Source organism: Phodopus roborovskii, unplaced genomic scaffold (assembly GCF_943737965.1).
Source record: "Phodopus roborovskii unplaced genomic scaffold, PHOROB, whole genome shotgun sequence".
NCBI lineage: Eukaryota > Metazoa > Chordata > Mammalia > Rodentia > Cricetidae > Phodopus > Phodopus roborovskii.
The window spans coordinates 36,547,570-36,574,369 of NW_026126511.1; the positions used below are offsets into that span (position 1 = coordinate 36,547,570).

The 26,800-nt window shown below is 39.7% G+C and overlaps 1 protein-coding gene across 1 annotated transcript in view; it reads left to right on the forward strand.

Annotated features, from left to right (window-relative positions):
- Nucleotides 1-6,843: 6,843 nt before the first annotated feature.
- Nucleotides 6,844-26,800, forward strand: part of Dnajc15 (DnaJ heat shock protein family (Hsp40) member C15) — a 50,604-nt gene continuing 30,647 nt past the window's right edge. Inside the window, exons 1-3 of the mRNA XM_051195348.1 lie at nucleotides 6,844-7,011; nucleotides 20,171-20,222; nucleotides 23,649-23,722. Of these exons, the coding sequence (XP_051051305.1) occupies nucleotides 6,910-7,011; nucleotides 20,171-20,222; nucleotides 23,649-23,722 (228 nt within the window). The 5' untranslated portion in view covers nucleotides 6,844-6,909. The remainder of the gene's footprint in view (nucleotides 7,012-20,170; nucleotides 20,223-23,648; nucleotides 23,723-26,800) is intronic.

A 26,800-nucleotide genomic window follows, 5' to 3' on the forward strand; every position in this document is an offset into this window, starting at 1 on the left:
CTAGTTAGGTTTGCACCTAGGCCAGTCTGTAAGAGATCTTAATTGAGCTGCCCCAGGCTTTTCCCCCCATGACCTTTCTACCAGGATACTGTGTACCCTGAATCTGTAGCTAAAACAAACCTCTAAGTTGTTAGATGTTTTGTTTCATCACAGAAATAAGTAACTAATACATCAACACAAGCTCCTTTTCAACCATATCTGACTTTATGATGATGAGGTGGGATAGAGAAATGAGTGTTGTGGGTACCAGAGGAATTGGAATTTGGGGAATTGGGACTTGGAAATTGGAACATGTAGCCATGCCCACTCTTCTCCCAGATGAAGGGACACAAGGGTTAATGATGTACTCTGCCATGCCCATGTAATGCAACCTTTATAACGCAACCTAAACAATGGAGTTTAGAATTTCTAGGCTCATGAATACCTCAAAGAGCTGAACCGGCTTGGAAACCCTGCCATCCCACATCCCCGCTCCTTGACCTCTGAATCTCTCCCATATGGGTGTGCTTTAGTTGTGCTCTTTATAATAAATTAGTAACGATGAACAAAAAGCTTCACTGAGTTGAGAGTCTTTATAGCAAATTATGAGACTGGAGGAGGGGGAGGTCATAGAACCCGCCCCCTCCCTGTTTGTAGCCAGTCAGAATTACAGATGGTACCCTGGAACCTGCAATTGGCACCTGAAGCGGGGGCAATCTTGTGGGACCAAATTCTTAACCTGTGGGTCTGCACTAATTCTGCTAATTCTAGGATAATTAGTGTCAGAATTGGATTGTAGAACACAGTTGATGTCCAGAGAATTGGAAAATCGGTTGGTATGAGACAAACTCTCAAACGTGATATCAGAAGGGTATGTATGGGTAAGAGAGAACCACCCTTCTGTTTATTTAAGCACACATCTCCCTCATGTTTCTCCTTCAGCCAGATGTTGTAAAGGAAAATATTCGATTTAGGAAAATGTAAAACATAATCATTTTTAATTATAGACACAGAATCCATAGAACTTGTTTTGCTATCTATTAGGGAAATATCTCCTCCCACAACTGTACATGTGGCTGAGAGACAAGGACAAAATAATTACATATTCACCCCTGTCTTTCAATGAAGACAGAAAGAGCTTTCCATTTCAAATTTGTTTTGTTTTGTACCACATGTGGGTTAATTAGATAAAACCATGTCATGTGCCAGTTTCAATCAGCCTGAAAATAATCAGAAAACCAGGTTTGGCATAGTTTATGCTGTTTTGGCTCAGACAAACAAAGCACAAAATGCAAATTGGCTCCAGAAAACAACTCATGTGTACTGCTGCCAGCTCTCCTTCCAAGGGATTATCTGTAGCTGGTACCCAAGCAGCTGATGCTGCTCCAGGTGACCATTAGACAAACCCAGGAGGTGCAGATACCCATTTTCTCCCATTAGAGAGTGGCCATCTCCACGGAGGACATTTGCTCATGCTTTGGCTTGGTTTATCCCCCACTGACTTCCTTTGCATTCATTTCTTGTGTGTGTGTGTGTGTGTGTGTGTGTGTGTGTGTGTGTGTGTGTGTATTTAATTCCATGTAAGGTTCACTCTGAAACCATCCCACAGCTATATATCCTTGTTATAGCCACTTCCCCCAAACAGCAAGGACTTTCACCGTCTTCCTCCATCAATGTGGAATCAACAGTATTCCAGAAGATAAAGATTTTAGCAAGTGTCCAAGCAAAATGAGGAGTAGTATTGTTTAAATTAAATCCAGTCCAGCTAGCTAACTTCTTTCATTTATCGTTATACATTTTTCTATGTCAGTGGTGTGGGTTCAATACACAAAGGAGTTTGACTGCGCATCATCGTGTGTTGTTTGGCTATGACACACCCTGTCAGCCTTATGTGTTGAGGGGCTGGTTGCCAGCTGACAGAACTTTACCAGTTGTTTGGATCATGAAAGCTCTTAGTTCATTGATGGGTTAATTCAGTGGTGACTTCGTGTTAGAAGGGGGGTCCTATTTGGAGGAAAATGCCACTGAGGGTGAGCCACTGAAGGATAGATCTTATCTCTGGATCTGCTCCCCTCCCTCCCTCCCTCCCTCCCTCCCTCCCTCCCTCCCTCCCTCCCTCCCTCCCTCCCTCTCCTTTCTGGTCCCTGTGAGGTGAGCAGCTCTGATCTCCCACATGCTTCCTGCCTTGTTGCTCTATCTCATCACAGTCCAAGAACAACAGAGCTAAGAGACCAAGGACTGAAACCTTGGAAATTGGGAACCTTCATCACCATCAGGGGATGCTCTTACACAGTTCTTTTTCTTCTTGACCAGAGTCTCTTGTAACCCAGGGGTGGCCTCAAACTGGCTACGTAGCTGAAGATGGCCTTGAACTCCTAGTCCTCCTGTCAGCACCTCTTTTGTGCTCGAAGCACAGGTATGCACCACAGTGCCCAGTTTATGTGGTGCTGGGGATCAAGCCCAGGGCTCCATGCGTGCTGGGAAAGCTCTCTACCAACTGAGCTGCAAACCCAGCTCCAAGATGGGTTTCTTTTTTCTTAAAACTCCCACCAATGCTGTGAAGGTCTAAAGCCGTGACATACACCTTGGTCTCCTCCCCTGCGGGCCACCCCCGGCCCCGCCCCCATGCTTTCTCTTTGTCTGGAGAGTGAAATGAAAGCCGTTGACATGGATGTGGCCCCCAGATTCAGTTCTGCCTCAGGTTCACTCACAATGACGATAATGCCCTTTAGGGCTTCTAATTTGGTTTTCTTTAAAATGAAGAAGCAGCAAGATCTTAATGCAAAACTGAGTATGGAATCCCATCTAATTTTCAAGTTGAAAACTTTTCATTTTTTCCTTTGCATCCATACTGTTCGGTAGCTTTTGAGGAGACAGAGAGAGAGAGAGAGAGAGAGAGAGAGAGAGAGAGAGAGAGAGAGAGAGAGAGAGAGAGAGAGAGTGTAGAGGGAGTATTCATTCACATCTGGAGGCTAGAGGTTAGTGTTGCATGTGGAGCGTTTTTCTGTATTGCTTTCAATGTTGTTTCTTTCTTTGCAAAGATGGTGTGGTAGCATGAATGAGAGTGGTTCCCATTGACCCAAGTGTTTGAGTACCTGGTGCCCAGTTGGTGGAAATGCGAGGGAAGGATTAAGAGGTGTGGCTTTGTTAGAACAGGCGTGCCACGGGGGTGGACTTTGAGATCTCCAAAGATTCTCACCATTCCCAGTGTGACCCTCTGCCTACTACATGCAATTCAAAATATTCCTTTGCGTGGCTAACCCTCTGAAACTGTAAAGCCAATTAAATGCTTTGTTTTTATAAATTGTTGTGATGGACATTCTTGGTCTTCAACTTGACTGCATTTGGAATGATCTACAATCATTTCATGGAGGGCGCACCTGTGAGAGATATTCTGCTTGGTTTGAAGTAGGTGAATCCACTGCATCTTTGGAGGTAGGCAGGCACATGTCTGATTCAGATCTTGGGGCAGGAAGAGGCAGGTTTTGATCCAGATCTTGAGGTGGGAAGACACACCTTTAATCTGAGCTGCACCTCTTCCTGGAAGCCTATATAAGGAAGATTTTGTCTTTGCCTGCTTGCTCTCACCTTGTTAGCACACCCATTCCTTCATCGGCTTCAGAGCCTACTTCTTCATGGTTCCAGCATATACTAAAGACCATCTGAGACATCCAGCCTTGTGGGACTCAGTAACTACTAGATTCTTGGACTTTCCATTCAAAGATAACCACTGTTGGATTAGTTGGGCTGCAGCCTGTAAGTCATCCCAATATATAGGAGAGAGAGAAATTGATTCCTTCCATAAGTCCTGTGACTCTAGAAAACTCTGACTAATACAATTGTCTTTATCAAGATATTTTTCCACAGCAATAGAGAAACTATGACACATAGGACACAGGGCCATTTTATCTTCAAATAATTTTTTGGGGGGATATCCAAGGGACATCCTCCTAAAGCAATACAGGTTGGTGCCATCCCCCTTGGTTACCTGAAAGGACTTATTGCTGATGAAGAGATTATAGATTTGAGAGAGTTGGGGACTTGGAATAGTTGGAGTAAATACAGTATAGTCACATATGAAAATTTAAAAGAATTTTTAAAAATTAAGAAAAAGAAATAGTAACACTTTTGAAGAATTTACTAGATTGTAGGCAATTACTTAATTAAGTTCTTTTTGTTGTTGTGACAAATACCAAAGAGAAACATTTTAAATGGAAGAAGGATTTGACTTAGTGCATGGTTTCAGTAGCTTCTTCTTTGTTGGCTGGACCCAATGCTTTAGGCCTGTAGTGATGAAGAACAAGTACGAGTTTATGTCGGAAGAGACTGTTCATCTCCCAGTAGCCAAGAGGCAGAGAGAGCCATACAGGCCCGCATAAGCTATAAGCCCCGAGGATTCAATCCCATAGCCTACTTCCACCAACTGGGACCTACCTCCGAGAATCTCCCAATAATACAATCAAATTGTAAAACCATCAGTGGGTTAATCCATTGATTAGTTCAGTGTCCTCCTGATCCACTGGCCAATAGAAACCAAGCCTTCCGTTTATAAGCCTTTTGGAAGAGCACTTACTACCCAACCCATACAGTCATCATACTAAGATATTCACAAAGCTAAGCCCATTTACTGCATACAGGGGAGGTGATACTGCTTATCAATGTACTGATAAGGAAATGAGCACAGTGAGGTTAAAATTTGTGTTCTTTTACTGAAAGTTCCAATAAAATTTTAAACCCCTTTTTACTGAAAATATATACCAATCTCTGCCTTTGTTTTATAAGGTCCATTGAACATAATATGTCTTTGAGATGCTATTAAGTAATTAAAAGAAAACCAATAGAAATTTAACACACCTCTTTGTGGTGGCATCTTTTTCTGCCAATAGAACTAAAGTAACAGCCTTAGGGGTGGCTTCAGTGTGTGGCCGTGATCCCTCATAAGGAAGAGGAGGGGCCTCACTTGGCCTCTTTCTAGGGTTGTGGTTTGAGCAACCTGCATCACAGATCCTGAGCCTCCAGGGGCAGAAGACCACAGCAGCTATTTGCCTTCATCATGTGAGTGCTCCCCAAAGAAATAAATATCCGTTATTCCTGTATTTGGGCGTTCGTGGACTTCTTTAATCCTCTCTTTTTATTTCACAAAACAACATTTATCTTCATTCTCAAGGAAGCCAGAAAAGTGAGTCTATCTAAACCAAGAAGAGATCCTTGGTGGGGGGGGGGTGAGAAAAGGATTTCATTGCCTTTGTTTTTATCTTTATTTGCAGGTAAGGCTGAACCTGCTGACGAACCAAAGGCAGAGGGCTAACAGTCACTGGGGATGAGATTTCTCTGGAATGCTGGCCACTTGTGTAGAAGCAGACAAGCAAGGCAACACTGGCAGGGAGTACAGTAATGTCTGTAAGCAGTCAGTAATCTACTCTCAAAAGTCTGACGTGATATGCAACTGCTCCCACCGTCCTTCCTATGGCCCTCTCCTCTGCCTTATTCTCCACCCAGCCCCCTGTTTTCCTGGCTTCTGCTTTGGAAGCTCCCACTCTTGAGCAGGTGCACTGTTCTAAAAAGAGCTGGCTCACATGGGTCTTTGCTCTAATTGCTTGTTTGCTCCAGGCTAGCAGCCTATGACTGCAAGGGTCCAGCTGCTAGGATATACCATTAGCCTCCCTTAGACGATAAACTCCAAAGACTTGGAGACTTTATTTGTTTCATGGCTAAAGGCACAATGCTCTAGTACCGTGTCTAAAACTTGACATATGCTCAATAAGTATTTATTGAATAAATTGAACAAATGGATGATGAATGAATGATATGTAGGCTCCAGTCCTACTCATTTGTTTTGCTCACAAGTCATTGTGCATTATCTTAATAAAAAATAATTTGGATAAAGCCATGTTTCTAAAGAGTCATGAAGTACTTTTAACCCAATATTAACCACACCCTTTGCAATTCTTTGTGTTTATCTCCATGTGGAATCTCTGGCTCCTTTTCTTCTTCAAACTAAAACAAAAGAAAACAAACATATTCTTTACTGGGTCGTCTCAAAGGCAGAAACATTCATGATTGCTGCTGTTCCTTTTGTAAACACTAATGCTGTTTTGTTTGTTTGTTTGTTTGTTTTTCTTCCTCTTTTTGCAGTCAATTCAGCTTGCCTGTGCTCTGGGAAATATTACTAGCACAGTGTTGGTGTAATCTTTCCTTCTGGATTGTAAATTCCTCCAGGCCCTGAGCATAGACATAATATTAGCTACATGGATAAATTAATAGGTTCTTAAAGTTTTTAATTCAAGAATAGAAAAAACCTTTTTAGCTGGTTTGCCAAGTATATAAAGGGCAAAACAGCAGCCAAGTTGGCACAGGGGTTAGAAAACGTATTAGCTTAAGTTATTGTCTAATATTCGTTCCAAAGAGCTTGACCTAAAAATTAATAATAAAGGAAGTCTTTATATGTTCAAATTAACTCCAAATCACCCTCAATGATTGCAAGCTACTTGATTCCAGTTTCTTCCCAGTAATTTCACTTACATGTAAAATCACTCTTTTCTGTCTGGGAAGGTCAAGTTAGGAAGCCACAGGCTTGTCTCTACTCCCAGGACCCAGGAGTCTCTCCCAGGCAGGTGTTAGAGAAACTCAAGTTTCTAAATAAGTTCCCAATCCCAGACTTGGTGGGTGTGGTGGGAGATGACTCAACAAGTCTAGCCCCAGGAGATCCTTCAAAATAAACAAGCAAATAAAAGTAAGCAAGTTCAGCTTTGGTGGGACAAGCTGCTCGGAGATAAAACGAGAACCAGGTTCTCTGCTGTCATATCTCCTCCAATGCTACTCAACATTTGCTCAGAACGCGAAGTTAGCCCGCACGCACTAGTTTGTCCCTAAGGTCACCTCGTAGACTCGTAGCAACGCTGCGCGTCCTTTGGGTCCCTGTGCACTGCTATGGCTACCGGTGGCGGCGTGGCCTCCAAAGAGGGGCTGCGCTACGCCGAATACTTGCCCCCGTCCACGCAAAGGCGTGACGCCGACATCGACCACGCCGCGGTGAGTGTGCGGGCCCTGCACATCCACTGAAGCCCCCCGGACCCTGGGCAGCCTGGAGGCGACCCGTGGGGACCTCTAAGGGGAAAGCAGTCTACCCCGGGGGCAGTTAGTACCCAGCGGAGGGAGGAGGGAGAGGCGCTTCTCTAGCGTCCTCCCAGATCTGGATCTCAAAGGGCACACAGGTTATTCAGGAGGAAAGCGGGGGGCGGGGGGGGGGGAGTGGGGTCTTTCCTTCCCGGGGAATCGAACTCTTGACGGGCCAGCAGCACTTCTACCGGCTGCGTCACCCCGCCGGTTCCATCTGTAGGAATAGTAGGAATATATAAGTGCGGAGGCCTCTGCAGTAGCCAGCCTCAGGCTGGAATGCTCAACTGTGTGTGACTGGCCACCCCAAAGGACTTCTTAAAAGTTTGCTGTGATATCCTGATATAAGATTCAGTAAAGTTTTTTTTTTTTTTTAAGTTAGTATAGTAGTCTAATTGAAACATAAAAGTGAAGTAAATATTTTCTTAGTAACACGTCGCTGTTTGAATTTGTAAATGCTTTCACATGAATACATTACAGGCTGCATGAGGTGAGCATATTGCTCCCCTATTGCAGCGGTCCAAAGCAATTGTATGTGTGATAGCTACAAATGCAAGCCATCAGGATCTTATTTTTTAAACAGGGACTCACTGTGTATCCCAGGCTGGCCTCGAGTTCATGACCCTGACTTATCAAATATTGGCATTCCAATTTTATTTTTAATTTAATTTATTGTGATTTACTTTTAACTTTTTGAAATTTAATTTTATTTTTAATTTGTTTTCCACAAAAGGTGAACATTTTGAGGTAAATTGTTGTAAGTATCTCCTCAGTTTGTAGGGTGACTTCATTTATGGAAAATTCAGCCTGTACTAAAACAGAGTGAAAGTTCTTAACAAAGATGACCATAACCTGGCTATTCCCCTACTTTGTGTCACTAGTATCTTATAAAAATCTTAAGGGCCAGAGTCGGTTCTTTATTGCTGTGTTGACTGGTCTTACACAAAATCAGTAATTCACTATCCACAAAGTATCCTTCCTCTTATGCAGATTATTGTGGAACCTCCAAGGGTCTCACAAAACTTTCAGAATGTCCCTGATGACCATTCTTGATTTTTGTTGAGAGTACTTGATCCCTATCAAACCAATGGCCAAGACAAGTTGATGATAATAACTGTAGGTAACTGAAATTATTGGGAAGCTGACAAGGGGTGAGGTGTTAGGAAAGGAAAAAATGGCCTTGAAAATTGTAGACACTGAGCTGGGCAGTGGTGGCACTGGAAGATACATGCTGGCAGATCTCTGTGAGTACCAGGACAGGTTGGTCTACAGAGGGGAGTTCCAGGACAGCCACAGCTACACAGAGAAACCCTGTTTTGAAAAAACAAAGCAAATAAATAAATAGTAGACACTGATGTTTATTAGCAGTTAAGGAAAACCTTTTCATTTACTGAGATTTATTTTGATATTTATAGACTATATCTCCGTGACTGTACTTATCAAATAATTCTCTTTTTCTTAATGAAGCTTATTAATGGACTAAGAAATAATGTTCGTTAATCTGTATGAAAGGCTAGAGCAGATAAAATACTTATTAGTTATCTTCCATAAAATAATATTCTACAATTGTTTGATAGAAGTTATTGTCAAACATGGCTCTAGCAAAATTACTTCTTATGGAAAAGGAGAGAAGAAACTTAAGTTGGGAATAGAATATTACCAATATTTGAAAGAGTTTAGATAGAACTCAGTTTGAAGTGGTAGCCTTTGTGTTCTATTACTTTTCCAGAAAGCATAATATATTATTGGGATAGTAAAACATATAAGACAATTACCCATCTGCATTTAATTATAACCACTACTTACCTATCGATGTATTAGCTAAAACCTTATTATATATTTGTAAGCATTTGTTGCTCCCAAATAGTGGAACATTTTTATCTTCCCACTAACATCTCATAAATCACATTTTACCATACTTGAACACTTCTCTTAGCAATCACATGGATTGTATTTTTGCATCCATATTTTAATCTTGATCCTTGTGTTACCATGATGCACGTTGTGTGTACAGTTTGGTATGACTATCCAGCATCTGTGTTAGCACTTGATATGTAGTAAGTATTAGGATCGTAAATGTTGCTTTGGAAAAAGAAAGAGTAAGGATGGTTTTCTCAAAGGAGAGTAAAAATTTCCAGTTGCTTATCAATGAATCCTGCAAATAAAAACACAAATTTAGCTTATCTGAAATGTGCTTGTTATGTGATCTGTCCCCAAGCATGCTGATTCTCCTTTTATTTCCCATGTCTTGCATAATGCCATCATGTCTACTTTCTCCTTTAATTCTGACCTTGAATCACTTATGTTGGCCTCTGGTCTGTTTCTGACTCTTTCGTTATTATTCTGTTAGTCTTTACCATTTCTCCTCTGTAGCAGAGGATTACCTGTTGTAGTACACTTTAACCGCTGGTCTCTTTGCCTTGATGTCTCTCACACTTTTCTAGCCATCACATTGCCACCATTTATTTAGTATGGCACAGATCAGTAATGAGGCCACTCCTGGTACCAAACCATGAAGCTATCCAGGTGTAAACTTTCGTCAGGGTGGAATACAGGAGTGGCCTTGGTGGCTTTGCCAATCACATTGTCCACCCTTTGGATTATGCTTCTCTACATGCTGTAGTTAAATTAGGTTTCCATTTTCCATATAAAATGTCACTTCTGTGACATTTTTTAAAGCTTTCTCTTCTGATTAACATTCTTTGCTGAATAAACTCCTCCTTCCTTCCTGAAGACCCAGCTTAAGAGGCCCAGAGCCTTCCCTGATCTCCGTTCCTCTTCTGCAGTAGGAGAAAATTGTCTCCTATTTATTTGCTTAGAAGGTTATATAAGCTTTTATTATACTTTATTATTATGTTTCTGATGGTTCATCCCCACTGTCAGCTTGCCTAGGTTTACATCCTCTAGGAGACACATCTGTGGGTTTGTCTGTGAGGTTGTTTCTCCAGAGTGCTAACTGAGGAGGGAAACCCTACCCTGAATGTGGACAGCTTCAGCCCAGGAGACTAGACAGTGTCCCAAGCCCCAGCTTTTATCATTGTACTTCCTGACTGGAGATGCTTCTATATAAACCATGAGCCATGAACCCTTCCTCGGTTCAATTTATTTCTTATATTGGTCCCCTTCTACCGTCTTCTCCCCCTCTCTTATTTTTGGGAAGTCTCACATAGCCCAGGCTTACCTTGAACTCTCTAGGTAGCAGAGGGTGAATTTGAACTTCTGAACTTCTTGCCTCTGACTCCAGAGTGCTGGGATTGCAGACATGTGCCACCACATCATGTGTAAGCTTAAGTTGCTTTCCTCAGGTATTTAGTCTAGCAACAAGAAAAGTAACTAATACATTATCAAAAATTATTTATATCCATATTTATGCAAGCACCTAAAATGTATGTTTTCCGGGTTATTATAATTGGAAGATGGTACATATTGGTTCATATTGTTGCTGTTGGCTGTAAAGGAGGATAGGAAACATGAGTATGAATCTGTCTTGCTGTTTCTCCAGAGCTGAGTACAAGGCCTGGCATGTTTGTGTATATATATGGTAAATTCCAATTAAATAATTATTTAGTGTGTGCTCCATCCTTCCTTTTTCTGTCCCAACTGTCACTCCTTGAGAAGAATTTTTTTTCCTGTCTTTGTTTCCCTCTGGCACACATATTATCTATCTTGAATTGAAGTGATACAGTCTCCAGACAGATGTTTTAGCATTTTAAACCACTTTCAAGCAATTTATACTTTCTAGATGATAGTTATTTACTGCTTATACTATTTGGCAGAATAAAGTGCCACAGGGAAATTTTAAACCATTTTGATGTGATTAAAAAAAAAGAAAAAAAAATCCTCAAAAACCAAAACATCAGCAACAGCTGGGGTGGGGTGGTCTGTTTTCCTAGTTTTCTATTTTTTTTTTTTTTAATTCATGATAAGGACTCACACAATGGAAGGAGGGAATCAACTTCCATAAGTTGACCACTGACTTCCACATGTGTGCAGTGTGCAGCCCGTCACCCCCACCAAATAGAACCCTCCCCAATTTTAAGTTTTTTTATTCTTATTTAACATATGGGAAACATCAGATGTGTAAATGATAGAAACTGGTTTTGTGTATGAAGAATGTACATAAGCCAGGATTACTACCACCAAGGTCAGAGAAGAGCAAACCTATTTTATAAACAGGTGCTATGTGTTCTAGGCTCTTTAACTTTGTTATAACTACTGTTACTATGGTGGGTATTTATAAAACTGGATCCAATTCAGTTGCCCAGTTAAGGATAGATGTGTTAATGCTGCCCTCTTTTCATTCTCTGAATGCATATTTATGGAGTCTTACTTTATTAATTGTGTAAGATGACTGGTCTAAATGCTATAGTAAGTCCAAAGTCAGATCAGATACAAAGTTTGCACTTAGGAGACTTGCTCAGTCCCCAAGCTTGGGAAATCCTCAGCAGTAGTAATCCTGTCTGATGCCCTCTGACCCTGCCCCTAAGGCCAAGCCACCATAGATCACTTGTAGAGTCTGTTTTCTCAAGGACAGGTTAGTGAGGAGCTGAGCCATGTGGCTTGAGAGAGGCTTTCCTTGACTTTGTTTCTAGTTTAGAAAATCCAAAAATCTATAGGAAAGTGAGTGAACCAAACTTTGAGTAAGGGGGAGAAAGAGTTAACTGACTTCATTTAGGCTTTCTTTCTCAGTTGGAACAGTCTTGTATTCTGTGGTTGTTAGGATTATTCTCATTTTTAAGTCTCAGTAAAAACTATTTCTAACAGTAAGGTTATTATTTATATTTTCTCACTATGGTGTTTTTGACTATGAGATTTTTATAGATGGTTACTGTAGGTACTTTCAGTGTAAGTTCACTTTTAGCTATTATATGTTCTTTTCCCTTTTTGTTTGCCCTAAAACATTTTTATACAATCTTCTCAATTAAGTTCTTTATAACAAAAAATTTGCTTCTCTCTTCTGCCCCCGTAATATTAGAATACTAGTGAGATGTGTGCGGGTATGTGTGCGTGTGTGAGCATACATATCTATCTAAATGATTCATTTGTATTTCTGTGTGTGCCTCTGCTTTGTCTGAGTGCCCATGGAGGTAAGAAGAGTGAGGTAGATCCCCTGGAGCTGGAGTTACAAGCAAGCCTCCAAACGTGGGTGCTGGGAACAGAACTAGAATACTCTGGAAGAGCAATGAATGCTCTTAACCACTAAGCTGTCTCTGTAGCCCTGGTATTCCAGTTCTTATTCATTATGTCTAAATAGTTAAGGAGGAAGGAAACTATCATTTAATAAATGTCTGCTGTGCACCAGGCACAGAGATAGTGTTTTCTCGTGAAACACTATCTCCTTGGAGTTTCATGCTATTTTCCTTTATTTTACACGTAAGAAAGTTGAGACTTAAAGAGGTTAATTAAGTCTCTCAAGGTTACACTGATAGTAAGTGGTAGGAAATCAGTTCTTTTTTGCTGTAGAAAACCACCATTCCATCATTTAGATAAAAGAGATGAAGTCTATTTCCAAGAAGAGATTTGTAGCCTTGGCTTTTGTGATAATTTTCAAGGTCTTCAGATGAATCTAGATATGTTTATAAATTCCTAAGCTTCAAAGCTGATTGCTTTGCGTTCTCCTTAACTCAGAGGAAGGGATGGATAATATCTAAGGAAAATTGGAAGCTGTGAATACAGTCATTCTAAGCGATTGTTTCCTTACAGTAAAGTAGATACTGGGAAGGGAATAAAGTAGTTTCTGCAAAGGAGAGAAATTCAGATTCCCAAGTAAGAAGAAATAAGAAAAGCTACAAGGTGCTTGTAGGTAAGATATGTAAGGTGTTTGAGTCTTATGATGAAATTACCCCCAAGACATGGAGTTACACTTTGCATTCTCCAGCATCAAGAGACTATTCATTGGGCTGCTTCCCTGGCTTTTCAGACTTAGTTGTTGGTTAAAGACTTTCGCTGGGCAAAGTGGTGCCTTTGATCCCAGCACTCTGAGGCAGAGCCAGGCAAATCTCTAAGTCCAAGGCCAATCAGTCCAGCACAGCCAAGGCAACACAGGAACCCTGTCTTGGGAAAAAAAATTAAATGTATGTCTTTCATTACTAAGTGTTTCTGTAGTGGCACTATGACACATTGCCACATGGAGGCAGATGAAAGAACATTTCAAGGAAGGACAAGTACTACTATTGCTAAGTATATCAAACTTGATTCTGTTGTAACTATTGGGTGAAAGAGAAGGAAGATAACATCAAAGAGAATTGCAAAGTGTTAGGGATATCAAAGACCAGTGCTAGTCTCTGATTTTAGTTTAGTTAAATAGAAGATACTATACTCTTGGTTGTTTTGAAAATGACCCAGTGATGAGTTGTCTAAGACATTTTATAAGGGTTTTGTGAATGGACATTTGAGTCAGATGGGGGTGTTTGGTTGTGAGTTCACCTTGGAAAATAGTGATAATAACCCATTGAGTATGCTTTCATTTTAAGGAACATTGGTGTATGGATGCAGATCTGCAATTATGCTATCTGAGCTCCAATTCTAGTGCAGACACAGCTGCATTTTGCAAGACATGTGACTTTTATGTGACTTTTGTAGTCTTCAGTGTCTTTCTATGGAATTTGGCTTTAGCTGCCTTTTTTTTTTTTTTTTTTTTTTTTTTTTTTTTTTTTTTTAATAGCTGTAGATTTCTGTGACACAGCCTATGAAGGTCATTGTAAATGAAACAGAAAATTTTTCATAATGTGACCTTTTATACCAAAATTTCTGCATGTACTTTTTATACCTTTCAAAGTAAGTAGAAATGAAAAACTTCCTCCAAAAGACAACAAATAGACTTATCGTTGTGAGAAGTTTATGATTGTTACGGAGATGGGATATTATAGAGGAGGAGGTGGCAAAGAGAAGGCTGATTTGAAGGTAGGTGTATTAGTAACCTTTTGTTTGTTTCTGTTTCTGTTTTTTGTTGATCTCACTGTGTAGTTCTTGGCTGGCCTGGGACTCATTATGTAGACAGGCTGGTCAACCTCAGAGATCTGGCCACCTCTTCCTTGAGAGTGATTGGTTGAAAGGTTGTGGGTCACTGTGCCTGTGTTAGTAGCTTTTGTGTTGCTGTGGTAGAATCATGACAGAAACAACACAAGTGGTGGGAGAGTTCTTGTTGGTTGATTTCTCAGGGTTCAGCCCTGGTCATTTGGTCCTGTGTGCTTAGACAGAGCATGTTGGAGGCAGGAACATGTGGTGGGTGGAGAGATGTTCATTTGTTGGCCAACAGAGAAGCAACGATGAAGCAGGATGTAGACCTGGATGCTATTCTTCCATGGACACTCTCCCAGTGACCTTTTCCTTCAGCTAGGCCTCACCTCCAAAGTTCCCCCAAATCTCCCAAATTAGTGCCACAAGCTGAGGGACCGATGTGCAGGTCACAAGCCTGTCAGGAACATTTCAGATTCAAAACACAGCAGTACCAAAAGATATTGGAACTTGGATCATAAATAGTTGAGATCTGTTAGTTCAGGAAGTCACTAGACAAAAAGGAAACTATTAATAAAAGTCAATGAAAAACTAAAACAAAACAAAAAGTCAATGCAATAATAAAGTGACAAAAGAAATTGGTTGGGTGAAAAAGGCCCCTTTCTTCAACTTATAATGATGTCAGTTGATAGCAAGGTGAGAATAAAACCCAAATCCCAACCTTGACCCCATTATCCTTCAGTTTTGTTTCTACTTTTCTGAGAGGGGTTCTATCTCAGAAGCAAAAACACTCGGATGCCTAACCACCTATGCTTCATCTGAGTATCCATTTAGGTGATTACTCTTACTTAGCTCATACTGTATACTGAGAATAAAAAAGTGATCAAAGCCTACTTCTCACTCTCCAGACAAAGATAGATGTTGCAATGTGGTCTGTGATCATAATGGAGAATTCACAGAAGAGGAATTACAAAGCTGGAGCTCCGTGAATGGGAGAATTTCAGGATGGCATTGACTTTTTTTAATGCTTAGATGCTTATTTGTCCTGCTACTGGTAGCAGAGGTAGACAAAGTGCCCAGGCTCAGTCACTCACCCTGTAAAGGTACTCAGACAGACCAGTAGTCATGTTCAGGGCCACAGGTCTTTATTTTGTCTTCAGAATATGTACAGCAGTCTCAGGGTTATGTAGTAAGAGAACGGCAAGGGTTGGGGTCTCCCAGGCTGTCACTGTTTGGTTGTGGTCTATGTGATCGTTATCTTAGGCTGTTACTCCAGGATGGGCCATGGAAAGCTCATTTCCAACCGAAGTCTCCTATTTATGTGTACTTCAGTCCTTTGCCTTCAGTGTTAATCAGGCCTGCTGTTCCTAGGATCTCAAGAGCTCAGGGAAAAGGAAAAGAAGCAACACTGATATGACAGTTCTGGATCCTCCCTTACTACGTGATAGTTTGTTTCTTCTTATTTAACAGAGAAGTGGGCTCAATGTTCCTGGCAGTGTGGCCAGAGGAGGCCTCCATTCCTTCAGATGCAGCTGGGATCTCATCTTGTGCTGCCAGGAAGATTTGAGAAGAAGTCAGTAGGAAGCAAAGTTGGGGTACACAGCATAGGCATCAAGAGAAGAGGACACTTAGGTACCTTAGGAGCGCTTTTGTGTGTAATTTTGGAGGTTTGAAGTTATATCTGTTCAAAAGATAATCCACAGTTAAAGACTAAATAGTAACACGCCAATACAATAGGAAATTCCTCATTAATGACATAAGATCATTGATGAGGGACATTTCTAGGCTTGTAGATGGATGCATGTGCTATCAAAATTTAAAAAGAACATGAATTAAAAAAATCTGAGGAATAGTTATTATACTTCTGTCATACAAGGAGGACAAGACATATGATTTGAGTCAAAGAATGGCTTCTTATCATTCTGAGTAAGCTTGCCCAAAGGTCTCTCAGAAAAAGGAGTACATTTCCAGGGGGCTTCATGGGCTCTGGGCGCAGTTCTTTGGGCAGTTTGGTCAGTGGGTCACAATTCTTTAGGTTTACGTCAGAGAGAGACATAAACCAGTTCCAGCATGGAAGAGGGACCTAGGGGTCTTTTCTTTCTTCCATGTCCCTTTGTTTTTCTTATCAATTTATTCTTCTCAGTGTGATGGAGGCTCTCAGCTCTCTTACTAAAAACCTGCAGATTTAGAGGAAAGGAAGGAAGATTCCTCCCCCCCCACCAGACAGTGTTGTGACCTTATGTACACAGCGAAAGGGAGATAAGAAATCCTGTGGTGGTAGATTATTTATGATCTAATAAAGCTTGCCCAGAGATCAGAATGAAAAGCTAGCTACAGCGATAGATAGAAGCATGGCAATGGTGGCACACACCTTTAATCCCAGGACTCAGGAGACAGAGGCAGATGGATCTCTGAGTTCAAGTCCGGCCGGGGCTATAAGAGAGTGAATCAGTCTAAAAGAGAAACAGCTCACACGTTTAATCCCAGCACTAGAAAGAATAAGGAGCTCAGTGCAGTCTCGGGAGCAGTCTGAGATTTGGTCAGGAGCAGTGCAGTCTGGAGATGCAATCTGAGGTTCGGCGGATCTCCCCTTCTGTCTGAGCATTGGTAGAGGTGTGAGCTCTCAAGTAGCTTGGCCCCTTTGCTTTTCTCATCTTCAGCTTGAACCACAGTATCTGTCTGTGGGTTTTTATTATTCTTGTTACAAAATCTTTTTTAAAGCTCCTCAGTTTTACTACTTCCTCCTAACAAGTTAAAGAAAGTGAAAGTTTTAAAAATTATTAGAAAAATATTAGTTTCTATACTTAATGATTGAGCTTGCACTATATACAGTGACACAATGATGTCATAACAAAAGATAACAAAAGAGGATGGAATACAACCTTGTGCTCTTGGAAATGACCTAGAATAGTTGTTATCTACTCTGTGTCATAATCTAAGAATTGAAAATGTCAGATACATACACTTATGAGATCTGTTAGCAATTAGTAGTACCCTTCCTTTGTTCTCCTAAGAAACATTCCTGGCTCAAAGATCTAGGAAGCTCTACAGGGACTTGGACACATTTATAGGGTATAAGAGTAAAAGAAAACTAGTGTGTTTTGGAAGACATATTTTGGGGGGAAATTTATAACATTTAAGAGATCATTTTCTTCATCTGGATCTCCAGGCCTAGCTGTGTACCTGGTATGTAGTTCATAACAAGATTAAATGTTTAAATATTAATTTGTGCCCTGTAAATAAATCAAGAGTAAGCCTAAAAGAGGACCAAGCTTGGTGTAGAATACTACCTAGCACGTGTGAGACTCAGGGCTTAAACACCAGAAGTCTGTACTAATTAGGCTCTTTGGAGAAACAGAACAAAGTAATATGTGCATTTATGTATTTATTTTAAGGAATTGGTATGTGTTTTATGGCTAGGAGGTCTAAAATTTATAGGCCAGGACCCAGGCAGGAAACTGTAAGACAGGAATTCAATTTATATTTGTTCTTTGTTTTTATGTTCTGCCAGGGGTTGAACCTAAGATCTTGATGAAAACTCAGTAGTAGGCAACCTCCTTACTGCTTATCTGTACCTACAGCCAGGAGCTGCTCACCACCTCAGACCTGATTCTTCCTCAGAGAAACCTTAAACTGTGTTTAAGTTGATTGGTTGGGGCCTTCATTGATTATCAGATAGTCTTTAACTGACAGTAAGTGTTTACCAGATCTACAAAATACTTCCACAACAGCTCCAAGGCTAACCCACTAGCATAGTCTAGCCAAGTCAACACACGAACTGCGCCGTCACTGTATGTTTGGAATAAGAAAGGACCTGATTGGCATCTTGGTTGGCAGACTCAGCTCCTGTCTCCCAGGCTTCCAGGACAGGTTTGTTACTAGAACAAGATTTTCCATTACATACATTTATTCACATTATAGTTTAATGTGAGCAAAGAGCTTTTTATGTTACTAGGAGAAAGTGTAGACAAGACTCACAACATTATTTCAAATAAAGCCAAAGTAGTATTTAAAAAATTATTCCCAAGAAATCGCTATGTAGAGGAGCTTTGAGTTTGGGCAAATTTCATTATTATACTGAGGAGTGGAATACAGCTCACTTGGCATGAGCCTAAGAGTTGTTTCCTGTTTTGGCTTTTGATTTTGTCACATTGTTTTTCCCCTCCCTCATTTATTCATTAAAGATAATGTAGAATGTAATGCTTGCCTTTGATTTAAGAGAAATTAAGTGATTTAAAAGCAGAGCAAATAGAAGTATGCCCTAGCTTTGCCTCTCCTCAAAATATTCGTGCGAGCACATGCATGAATATTTGTGTGTGTGTGTGTGAAAGAGAGAGAGAGAGAATGTGTGTGTGTGATAGAATGTGTGTGTGTGTGAGAGAGAGAGAGAATGTGTGTGTTTGCGAGAGAGAATATATGTGTGTGTGGTGTGTGTGAGAGAGAGAGAATGTGTGTGTCTGTGTGGTGTGTGTGTGTGTGTGTGTGTGTGTGTGTACATGTACCATGGCCATGAAACAGCATTGCTTGAGGGCTGAATTATGTTAATGGTTGGCCAGTTTAGATTTGAAACTCATGGAGCTTGAAAATTTCAGGTAAGGTCATTGTAAAAGTTGTCTCCCAAATGTCGTTTTAAGGCCTGACATTTTCTATGCCTATAAACACTATGCCCTCCTTTTTATTTTTGATGGTAGTAGTGGAACCCAGGGCCTCACACTGCTTACCATGCTTCTTATCTCTAGCTACTCTCAGCACAGGACCCTCTTCCCTTCCATCCTTGGGAGCACTCCTATATGCCTCTCCTCCAAATCCTGTTGATGTGCCAGTAGCCTTTGTTATTCCCTCTCCTTAGTTTCCCTTTTACTTGATATTGTTTAAATTCACAAAGCTTTCTTTGTGAAAATTGAACCAAATAATAAGCCAGTGTAAAACACTGAGTTCAGCAAAAGTGATTTGCTTGGGATTAACCCTTGAGAATTGACTCCCTGCCAGATAACAAAGAATGTTTGTACTTGATCCTGTTCAATCTTCTTTTCCCTCCCTTCAACCAAGTGTTAATGAATTCCTATACAATTTATCTTATTCATGTGTTTTTTTAAAGGAAGCTCAAAGATGCTCATCAGATTTCCCACTGGAAAGCTTTTAGTCTGCCCCTCAGCCAAAGGCAATTTCATTTTTGTAGTTGTTCAAGATAGCAGCTTTGACATTCTAGAGTTTTCTCTCATAGACCACATATAATGCCGGAAAATGTTTTAATCTTCAAAATACAGAAATCTAGAAGCTTACCATTTTCATCCATTATTTTTCTTGGATTATTTTAATATGCTTCTAATTCATTTGTATGCCTCTGCTTTTGACCCTGTATAGTTTTCGAGGTGTGTGTGCCTGTGTGTGTGTGTGTGTGTGTGTGTGTGTGTGTGTCTTTGTGTCTGTGTGTGGTGTGTGTGTGTTTCTTTCTTCAAAATGACAACTAGAGGGCCTTAGAATTCCATGATGCAAAACAGTGGTGTCTGTATCATTCATAAGAAAGCTGAAGACCTGATGTTCCCTATAAGGTCCTCTATGGGGTGCCCAATCTGTAGGGTACATGCTGGTTGGCCCAGCAAAAACTTATAAACTTGCTTAAATTGTAAGGTTTTGAGAGTTTTTGTTGCATGGTTCACTTGAATGTGAACTTTGTTAACACTATCAGGTCACAATGTAAAAAAGTTGGAACATGTGCATGACACTTGACCTCTCTAACTTAATTCTTTATTCCTTTTCACTGTCTATTTCTCTGCATGCTGGCCTGTTTGTATCTTACACCGGCCCCTGCCTACTTCAGCAGATGGATCTCTGTGAGTTCGAGGCCAGTCTAAAGAGCAAGTTCTAGGACAGCCAGGACTACACATAGAGAAACCCTGTCTTGAAAAACCAAGGGGGGGAGGGGAAGATAAGAAAGAAAATTAGCCAATAAAGCAAGCAGCATATATAATCCCATAGACAGTGTAGATGTTTAAGTTGTATTCTTCCTAATAGTACTTGAAGAAACTGTATTTAGTGTAATTGCCATTGTTATTAAGAGGATTTACTTTCATAGACTTATGTGCACAACTCTAAATGGTGTGTTTTCCCTCTGCAGGGAAGAAGGCTGATAGCTGTAGGACTAGGAGTTGCAGCTGTTGCATTTGCAGGTACGTTGCTTTGGCTTTCAGACATAATACATTCCCATCAATTATAGTTACTTAGCAGTAATCAGTCGAACAAAATATAGTAAGCATTATAGTAAAATAAAAAAAAAATTATTGGTCAGTGAGCTAAATAAAACAGCTAGCTGCATAATGGCTGATATTCCTGACATGTTCTTTTCCAGTTTTATTTATAGTTTACAACAATAAGAAATTTGTAGTATGGGCTGATGTAATGGCTCAGTGGCTAAAGCACTTGATAAGCAAGTCTGAAAACCCGAATTCTGACACCCTAGCACATACAAAGGTGTGACACGGTAGCCCAAGTAATCCCAGTGCACAGTGGAAGGCTGAGGCAAGAGGATCCCTAGACACTCCTGGGCAGCTAGCTTGGCATAGACCACGGTTAACAACAGAAAGACTCTGTCTCAAACTAGGTCAAAACCGAGGCCCAACGTCCTAGGTTATCCTCCGACCGTGTCATGCCCACTGTGATACACAATAAATAATAGAGAAAGCCTGCTGGAAAGATGGCTCAGCAGTTTAGAGCAGTTGCTGTTCTTCCAGAAAGCCCCCATGTCAGGCAGGTCACAGCTGCCTCTAATGCCACCTCCAGATGGGCCAGCTCCTTCTTTTGGCCTTTGCAGACACCTGCCCACAAGTACACATGCATACACCTAATAAAAAGACAAGAACAAGCTTGTGTTTTATTTATTGCTATTAGCTGACCATGTGTTTGTGTACATGTATGATGTGTGAGTCTGGGCAGGAGTGTGTACACAGCTTTGGGGAGTCAGTTCTCTACCGCAAAAGTTCCCAGGATGGAACTCAGGTTGTCAGACTTGAACAGTACTTTTACCCCCTAGCCATTTCTGGCCCTGCCTCTCCTTTAATACAGTGTAATGCAAGTGATGGAGGTTCCCCTATGCTGTCATAGTCATGTGGATTTACACATTTCAGCTATCACTTCCTTCTGATGAGCACTCGACTACTCAGTTATCTTCTAACATACAGATATAGCGTGTTTATAAAGTCGGGATCATTTTCAACTTAAAATTCCACAGCTATTCCCTAACTAAATGTTAATCTGAGAATATTTCCTTGTATAGTTTGTTTCCTGTGCTTTGTTAAACAACTTAGGGAAGAGAGGGCTTGTTTTAGTTCACAATTCCAGTTACAGTTACCATAGCAGGGAAATCAAGATGCCAGGATCTTAAATCAGGTAGTCGCATCCATAGTCAAAACAGAAAGAGAATTAATGCATGCATGCTTATCCACTTACTCAGTTTAGGATTCTCTGCCTAGGGAATGGTGCCTCCCATAGTGAGCAGTCTACCCACATCAGTTAACATAAACGAAGACATTTTTCCTATAGACATGATCGAAGGCTCACCTGATCTAAGATGGCCCTTTATTAAAACTCTATTCCCAGGTGACTTTAGACTGTGTCAAGTTGACAATTAAAATTAACCATTACACCATGTTATTTAAATTTTTGTTTCTGAATTCTATGTGTTTGATTATATTAATTGCATTTTTCTTTTGATAAAGCTATATTTTGTTGTGGTGTCATAGAGCTAAGTTCTAAAAATGACAGCTTTATTTGGTTCTATACAGTATTTAACTTTATACAGTTCTCATTTAAAACAAGGAATTAAAAATCAACAAGATCTGTGACTCATGCCCCTTAGATCTTTTTGCCAGCAGGGCTTTGCACCAATTTCACAACTATAGTTAACTACATCTGAGCTTTCATGAAAAAAAAAAAAATGTTTTTAAAGAAATTCTGACAGTTGCCATAAACATAAACCAATTTTAGTACTATTATAGGCTAGGCATAATTATAAATTCAACTGTGAGCTTTTCATTTTAATCTCGAAAAAGATGTATTTTATCTGGTTTTCTTTCAATGACAAAAATACCCTTGTATATTTTATATAGAAAAATTCATGTTACAAATTAGAATAGCAGAACTTGCCCAGAGCCAAATAAAACCGAGTAAAAACTTAGGAGAAGCTATCCTTGCCATACTTCCCGTTATGGCAGCTAGATGTAGTCTATGTTTAAATGACTCCCCAGATATCACTTCCCAAAGCCTTTATCTGTTTTTGTTTGTTTTGTTTAACCTAGGCAGGAGTTTGGTTGCTTGTGGTTTTGAAGAATTTTAAGGTGATTTGAAAGTGATGTTTTATGTACGGAATCAAGTTGTATACCATCCTGAAAGATCTAGGAGTTTGTTAAGCTTCCCCACAGGGATTAGGATTGTGGTATCTTACACAGTTTTCCAGCAAAACCTAGTGAGAAGGGCATGAGCAGAAAGTGGGCTGATGTCACTCTTCTATGAAGCCCACAGAATGACTTTAGGGTCTGGTTTGCTTGAGATTCTTACTCAAGCAACCACAAAGGAATACTAGATTGTAATACTTCTTCCAAAAACTCAGATATATTTGTGAAACAGTAACTCATATTCTTAGGTTATGCATCCTTAGTAAATTTATAGGAAATCTCTGGCAAAGTCTAGTTTACCAATTTTGATTTAACATCTATCATTTTCTGTCACAGAGTTTTGTTTTGTTTTGTTTTTGCTATTTCTCTATATTTGGGTTTACATTTCCTAATCAAATTTTACTTTTTAATGATAAAGTTTGATCATTAAATGTCTCTAGTTAGAGACATTTACTCCATTATGATACTTGAAATTGTGGAAATGTAAGTCAGAATCATTAGTTTAACACTTTCAATAGTAATTATCATCTGTAAAATATCAACTTGAAGATAATTTCCACACTTTTTTCAGGTACCTCGGAGACAGGAGTGATATACTAAGTTTTATTGATGAGAAATCACTACAATCTGACCATTTCTAAATGAGATTAAACCTTTAAACAACCAAAAAGTAAGATCTTAATGAAAGTAAAGACCCAAAGTGGGAAAAACAGATAGTTAAGTCACATATGGTTTCTTACTCTACAGTTTACTCTCCTAAATGCACTCCTTATTGTGTGTCTTAAGAAGTGTTTGTTTTCTATGTATTTCAGTTTGATTACCATCATAAATGGCAATATAATTAATCATTTAGTATCATAAGTGACTATTATAAACAGTGTCTTATTCTAGTCAGTTTATTGTGGAAAGAGTATTAAGGTGGTATTGTATTCTGTAACATTGTATAAGTGTAAAATATACATATAAACATTGAAAACTTCTAATTTTATTATCATGAACTAGAACTTGGTATATGTGTTGGCTGTGATAATATTAAAATCAAAGTCTGTCTACTTAATAAGTTAGAAGTTTGAAAAATAGTAGGTCTTTTTGACAAAATATGAAATAGCATTTATACCAATAAATGATGTATGATAAACACCTTAAGAGTAATGATTGGTATTGATTATGAGAAATATATTAGTGTTTGTTCCATTTACTGTTTAGGTCGCTATGCATTTCAAATCTGGAAACCTCTAGAACAAGTAATCACGGAAACAGCAAGGAAGATTTCATCACCGGTAAGTTAATGGGGCTGTAATTAGAAAGCACTTTTGATGTTTGTTCGTCGTACTTGAAAGCAACTCAGTGCATGTCTAGGCTTACCACCTAGAAGTTGGAAAGAAGTAGAAGTTCAGTTCTCATCATTTATAAGTCTGTCTAGTCTATGAATTTAGTTTAAGTTTCTTAGTCCTATGATTTTTATGCATGGACTTCTATTTCTGGTTTTGATGACTGTTACACTCTAGCTAGTTTTGGATTGACTGCTGGGTGACTTACTGTCTATCCTGTTGTTTTGAAAGAGGGACTCTTGTATCCTGAGCTGGCATGAGCTCTTTGCTCCTCTTGCTCCTATCTCCCAAGTGTCTGGCTATAGACGTGTGCCACCATACTTAGCCTCTTTGGGTTTTTGATTTTTTGAGATAGCATCTCACTATTTAGCCAATATTGACTTTCAATGCTCTTGATCCTCCAACAAGTATTGAGATTACAGGTATATGCCACTACACCTGTCTTATTTTTCCTTTCTAACTAATATTATTTACTAAATAAACATGTAGTGAGTGCCCACCATTTACCAATCCCTGTGCCAGGAGATAAGAATAGCAACCGAGTAAAACAGATCAAATCTCCATCCTAGTAGAGCTTATGAAGAGTGTATTTCAGCTTGAAATTTGAAACTAGTCCCCTGTGTCACTGCACCTAACCACCTCAAATGTAACACTGCAAAACTCCACCATGAAATCCTGTGAAATATTTTTATAAGATGTGTTATATTCATTTATGCTGTGGAATATTTGTTTAATGATGCAAAGATTTGTTGCATTCAATTATATTGCATTTAACTCTGTAAAGCTGTGTTATTTTGCCTGTCTAAAACAGCTGGTTGGTCTAGCTGAACTTAAGGCCAATAACTAGGCAAAAGAGGGATAGGTAGGGTTGCCAGACAGAAAGAATAAATAGAAGGATGAGGAGAAGGCATGAGAAAAGAAGAAGGGAGGAGAAGAAGAGGAGGGTGCCAGGGGCCAGCCATCCACCCAGCCAGACATGGAGTTAGAAGGGAAGAAACGTATAGAACAGACAAAGGTGAAAGCCCGGAGGCAAAAGGTAGATGGGATGATTTAAGAAAAGCTGGCCAGAAGCAAGCCAAGCTAAGGCCAGGCATTCGTAAGAATAAGCCTTCATGTATTTCTTTGGTAGCTGAGTGAGCAGAGTTCTAGATATTCTTACAAACTTAAGAGAAATGCAGAATGAATGAAAGTAGGTATTAAGCTACAGTGTGTGTGTGTGTGTGTGTGTGTGTGTGTGTGTGTGTGTGTGTGTGTGTGTGTGTGTGTTGAGAGCTGGAGAGGTAGCTGAGCTGCTCTTCCAAAGGACTTGGGTTGAATTCCCAGGACCCCTATGTCAGCTGACAACTGCTTGTGGCTCCAGTTCTAGGGGATCCAATACCCTCACACAGACACAACAACAATGCACAGACAAATTAATAAATAAAATCATTGTAATAATAAAAATTAATAAATAATTTTTCAAAACGCTACAGTGTGAGTTGTAGTTTGTGATCATAGAAGAGTACACAGTGAAGAGTCACCAAATCACTGTAGTGTAAGCATTGACTTTTGGAAAATAGAAGCAGATCTGGACTAGATCAGCTTGGTTTATAGAAATCTGAGAGTGAATGACTTGTTTTAGCAAAGACATTACAGGCCTGTGGGGCTTAGTTAGTGACAGCCCTCCCAAAGGATGACATAATGACAAGAAATTTAGCCCATGTTCAAAAGAATGCCAGAGATTTTTCTAAAATTGGTGAAGGCTTGTCTGTGACTACAGAATATAACTTTGTTTTCTGTTTCCCATTTATACTTGATCTGACAAACATATTGATGGGTAGATATTCAGCATTTGTTCAGTTAGTATTCACTGTGTGCCTGCTACATGGCAGATATTGTAGGCAGGCAATACTCATAGACCAAAGATACTTCTCTCTAGAAGCTTATGTTTTGCATTTTAGTACAGTTATACAATTTAAAACATGAAGGTTTTAAACTAAAATTACCAAGTACCATTAAGAAATGCAAACCAGGATAAGAAACAGAACACTAGGAGAAAGACCTTTATATAATCTAGGACAGGCGAAGCCTTTTAGGAGATGAGGATATGGACCATGTAAGCATCTGAAGGAAGAGTGTTCTAGGCAGTAGGAGCACTGGGGTCCCAAGCTTGGATGAGCATAGCAGCATGTGTAATTCCAGTGGTGTCTGAAGGGAAACCAGCTGGGGCCCAGGTCTCTTGGGGCCTTTAGACCATGACAAGTACCTCTCATTTTTTTTTTTTTTTTTTTTTTTTTTTTTTTTCCTGCATATAGAAGATTTTGAACAGGGACAATGTGACATGCATTTTTGTAGGTTATCATTCATCCTGCCAACTGCTTATAGACCAGAGTGAGCCAGAGCCAAAACTCTGAAGGTAGTTGAGAAGGGATGGTGATAGGTGATAGGGATGTGAAAGGGAAATTGTGACAGGGTACATTTCATGCATGTTGTCTTTGTCTTTCCATGTGTCACTTGTATCTGGGGATAAATTTAGAAATTGTTTTGCATCTCTTGTGGTGATTATCTGTAAATATATGTGTGCCATAAAGAGGAAACCTTCAAGCTTTATGGAGCAAGTATTACTTAATGTTGCAAAAGAAGAGAAAGAGGCATTGAGAATATTTTCACCATTGCTCTACTCAGTAGATGCCTACAACAGGGCAGGCTAGCTGGTAATGGGCATGTTGCAAGACTTTTCCCAAGGAGAGGAAAGTGAATGATTTTGTTGTGATGCTTTTTTTTTTTTTTAATTTAATAAGTCTAGTTCTTTCTTTTTTAAACAAAATGTGATTATAGTTTGTAGGCAAACAGTTTGATGCTTTTTTTAATTTAATAAGTCTAGTTCTTTCTTTTTTAAACAAAATGTGATTATAGTTTATAGACAAACAGTTTAGAATATCTTAATCATGATCGTCTTTAAGAATAAGTCTTTACACTTTGATGACCCCATGGGGATGGGATGGGCGGTGTCAATGGGGAGCATGGGAGGATGGGAAGGAGAGGGAA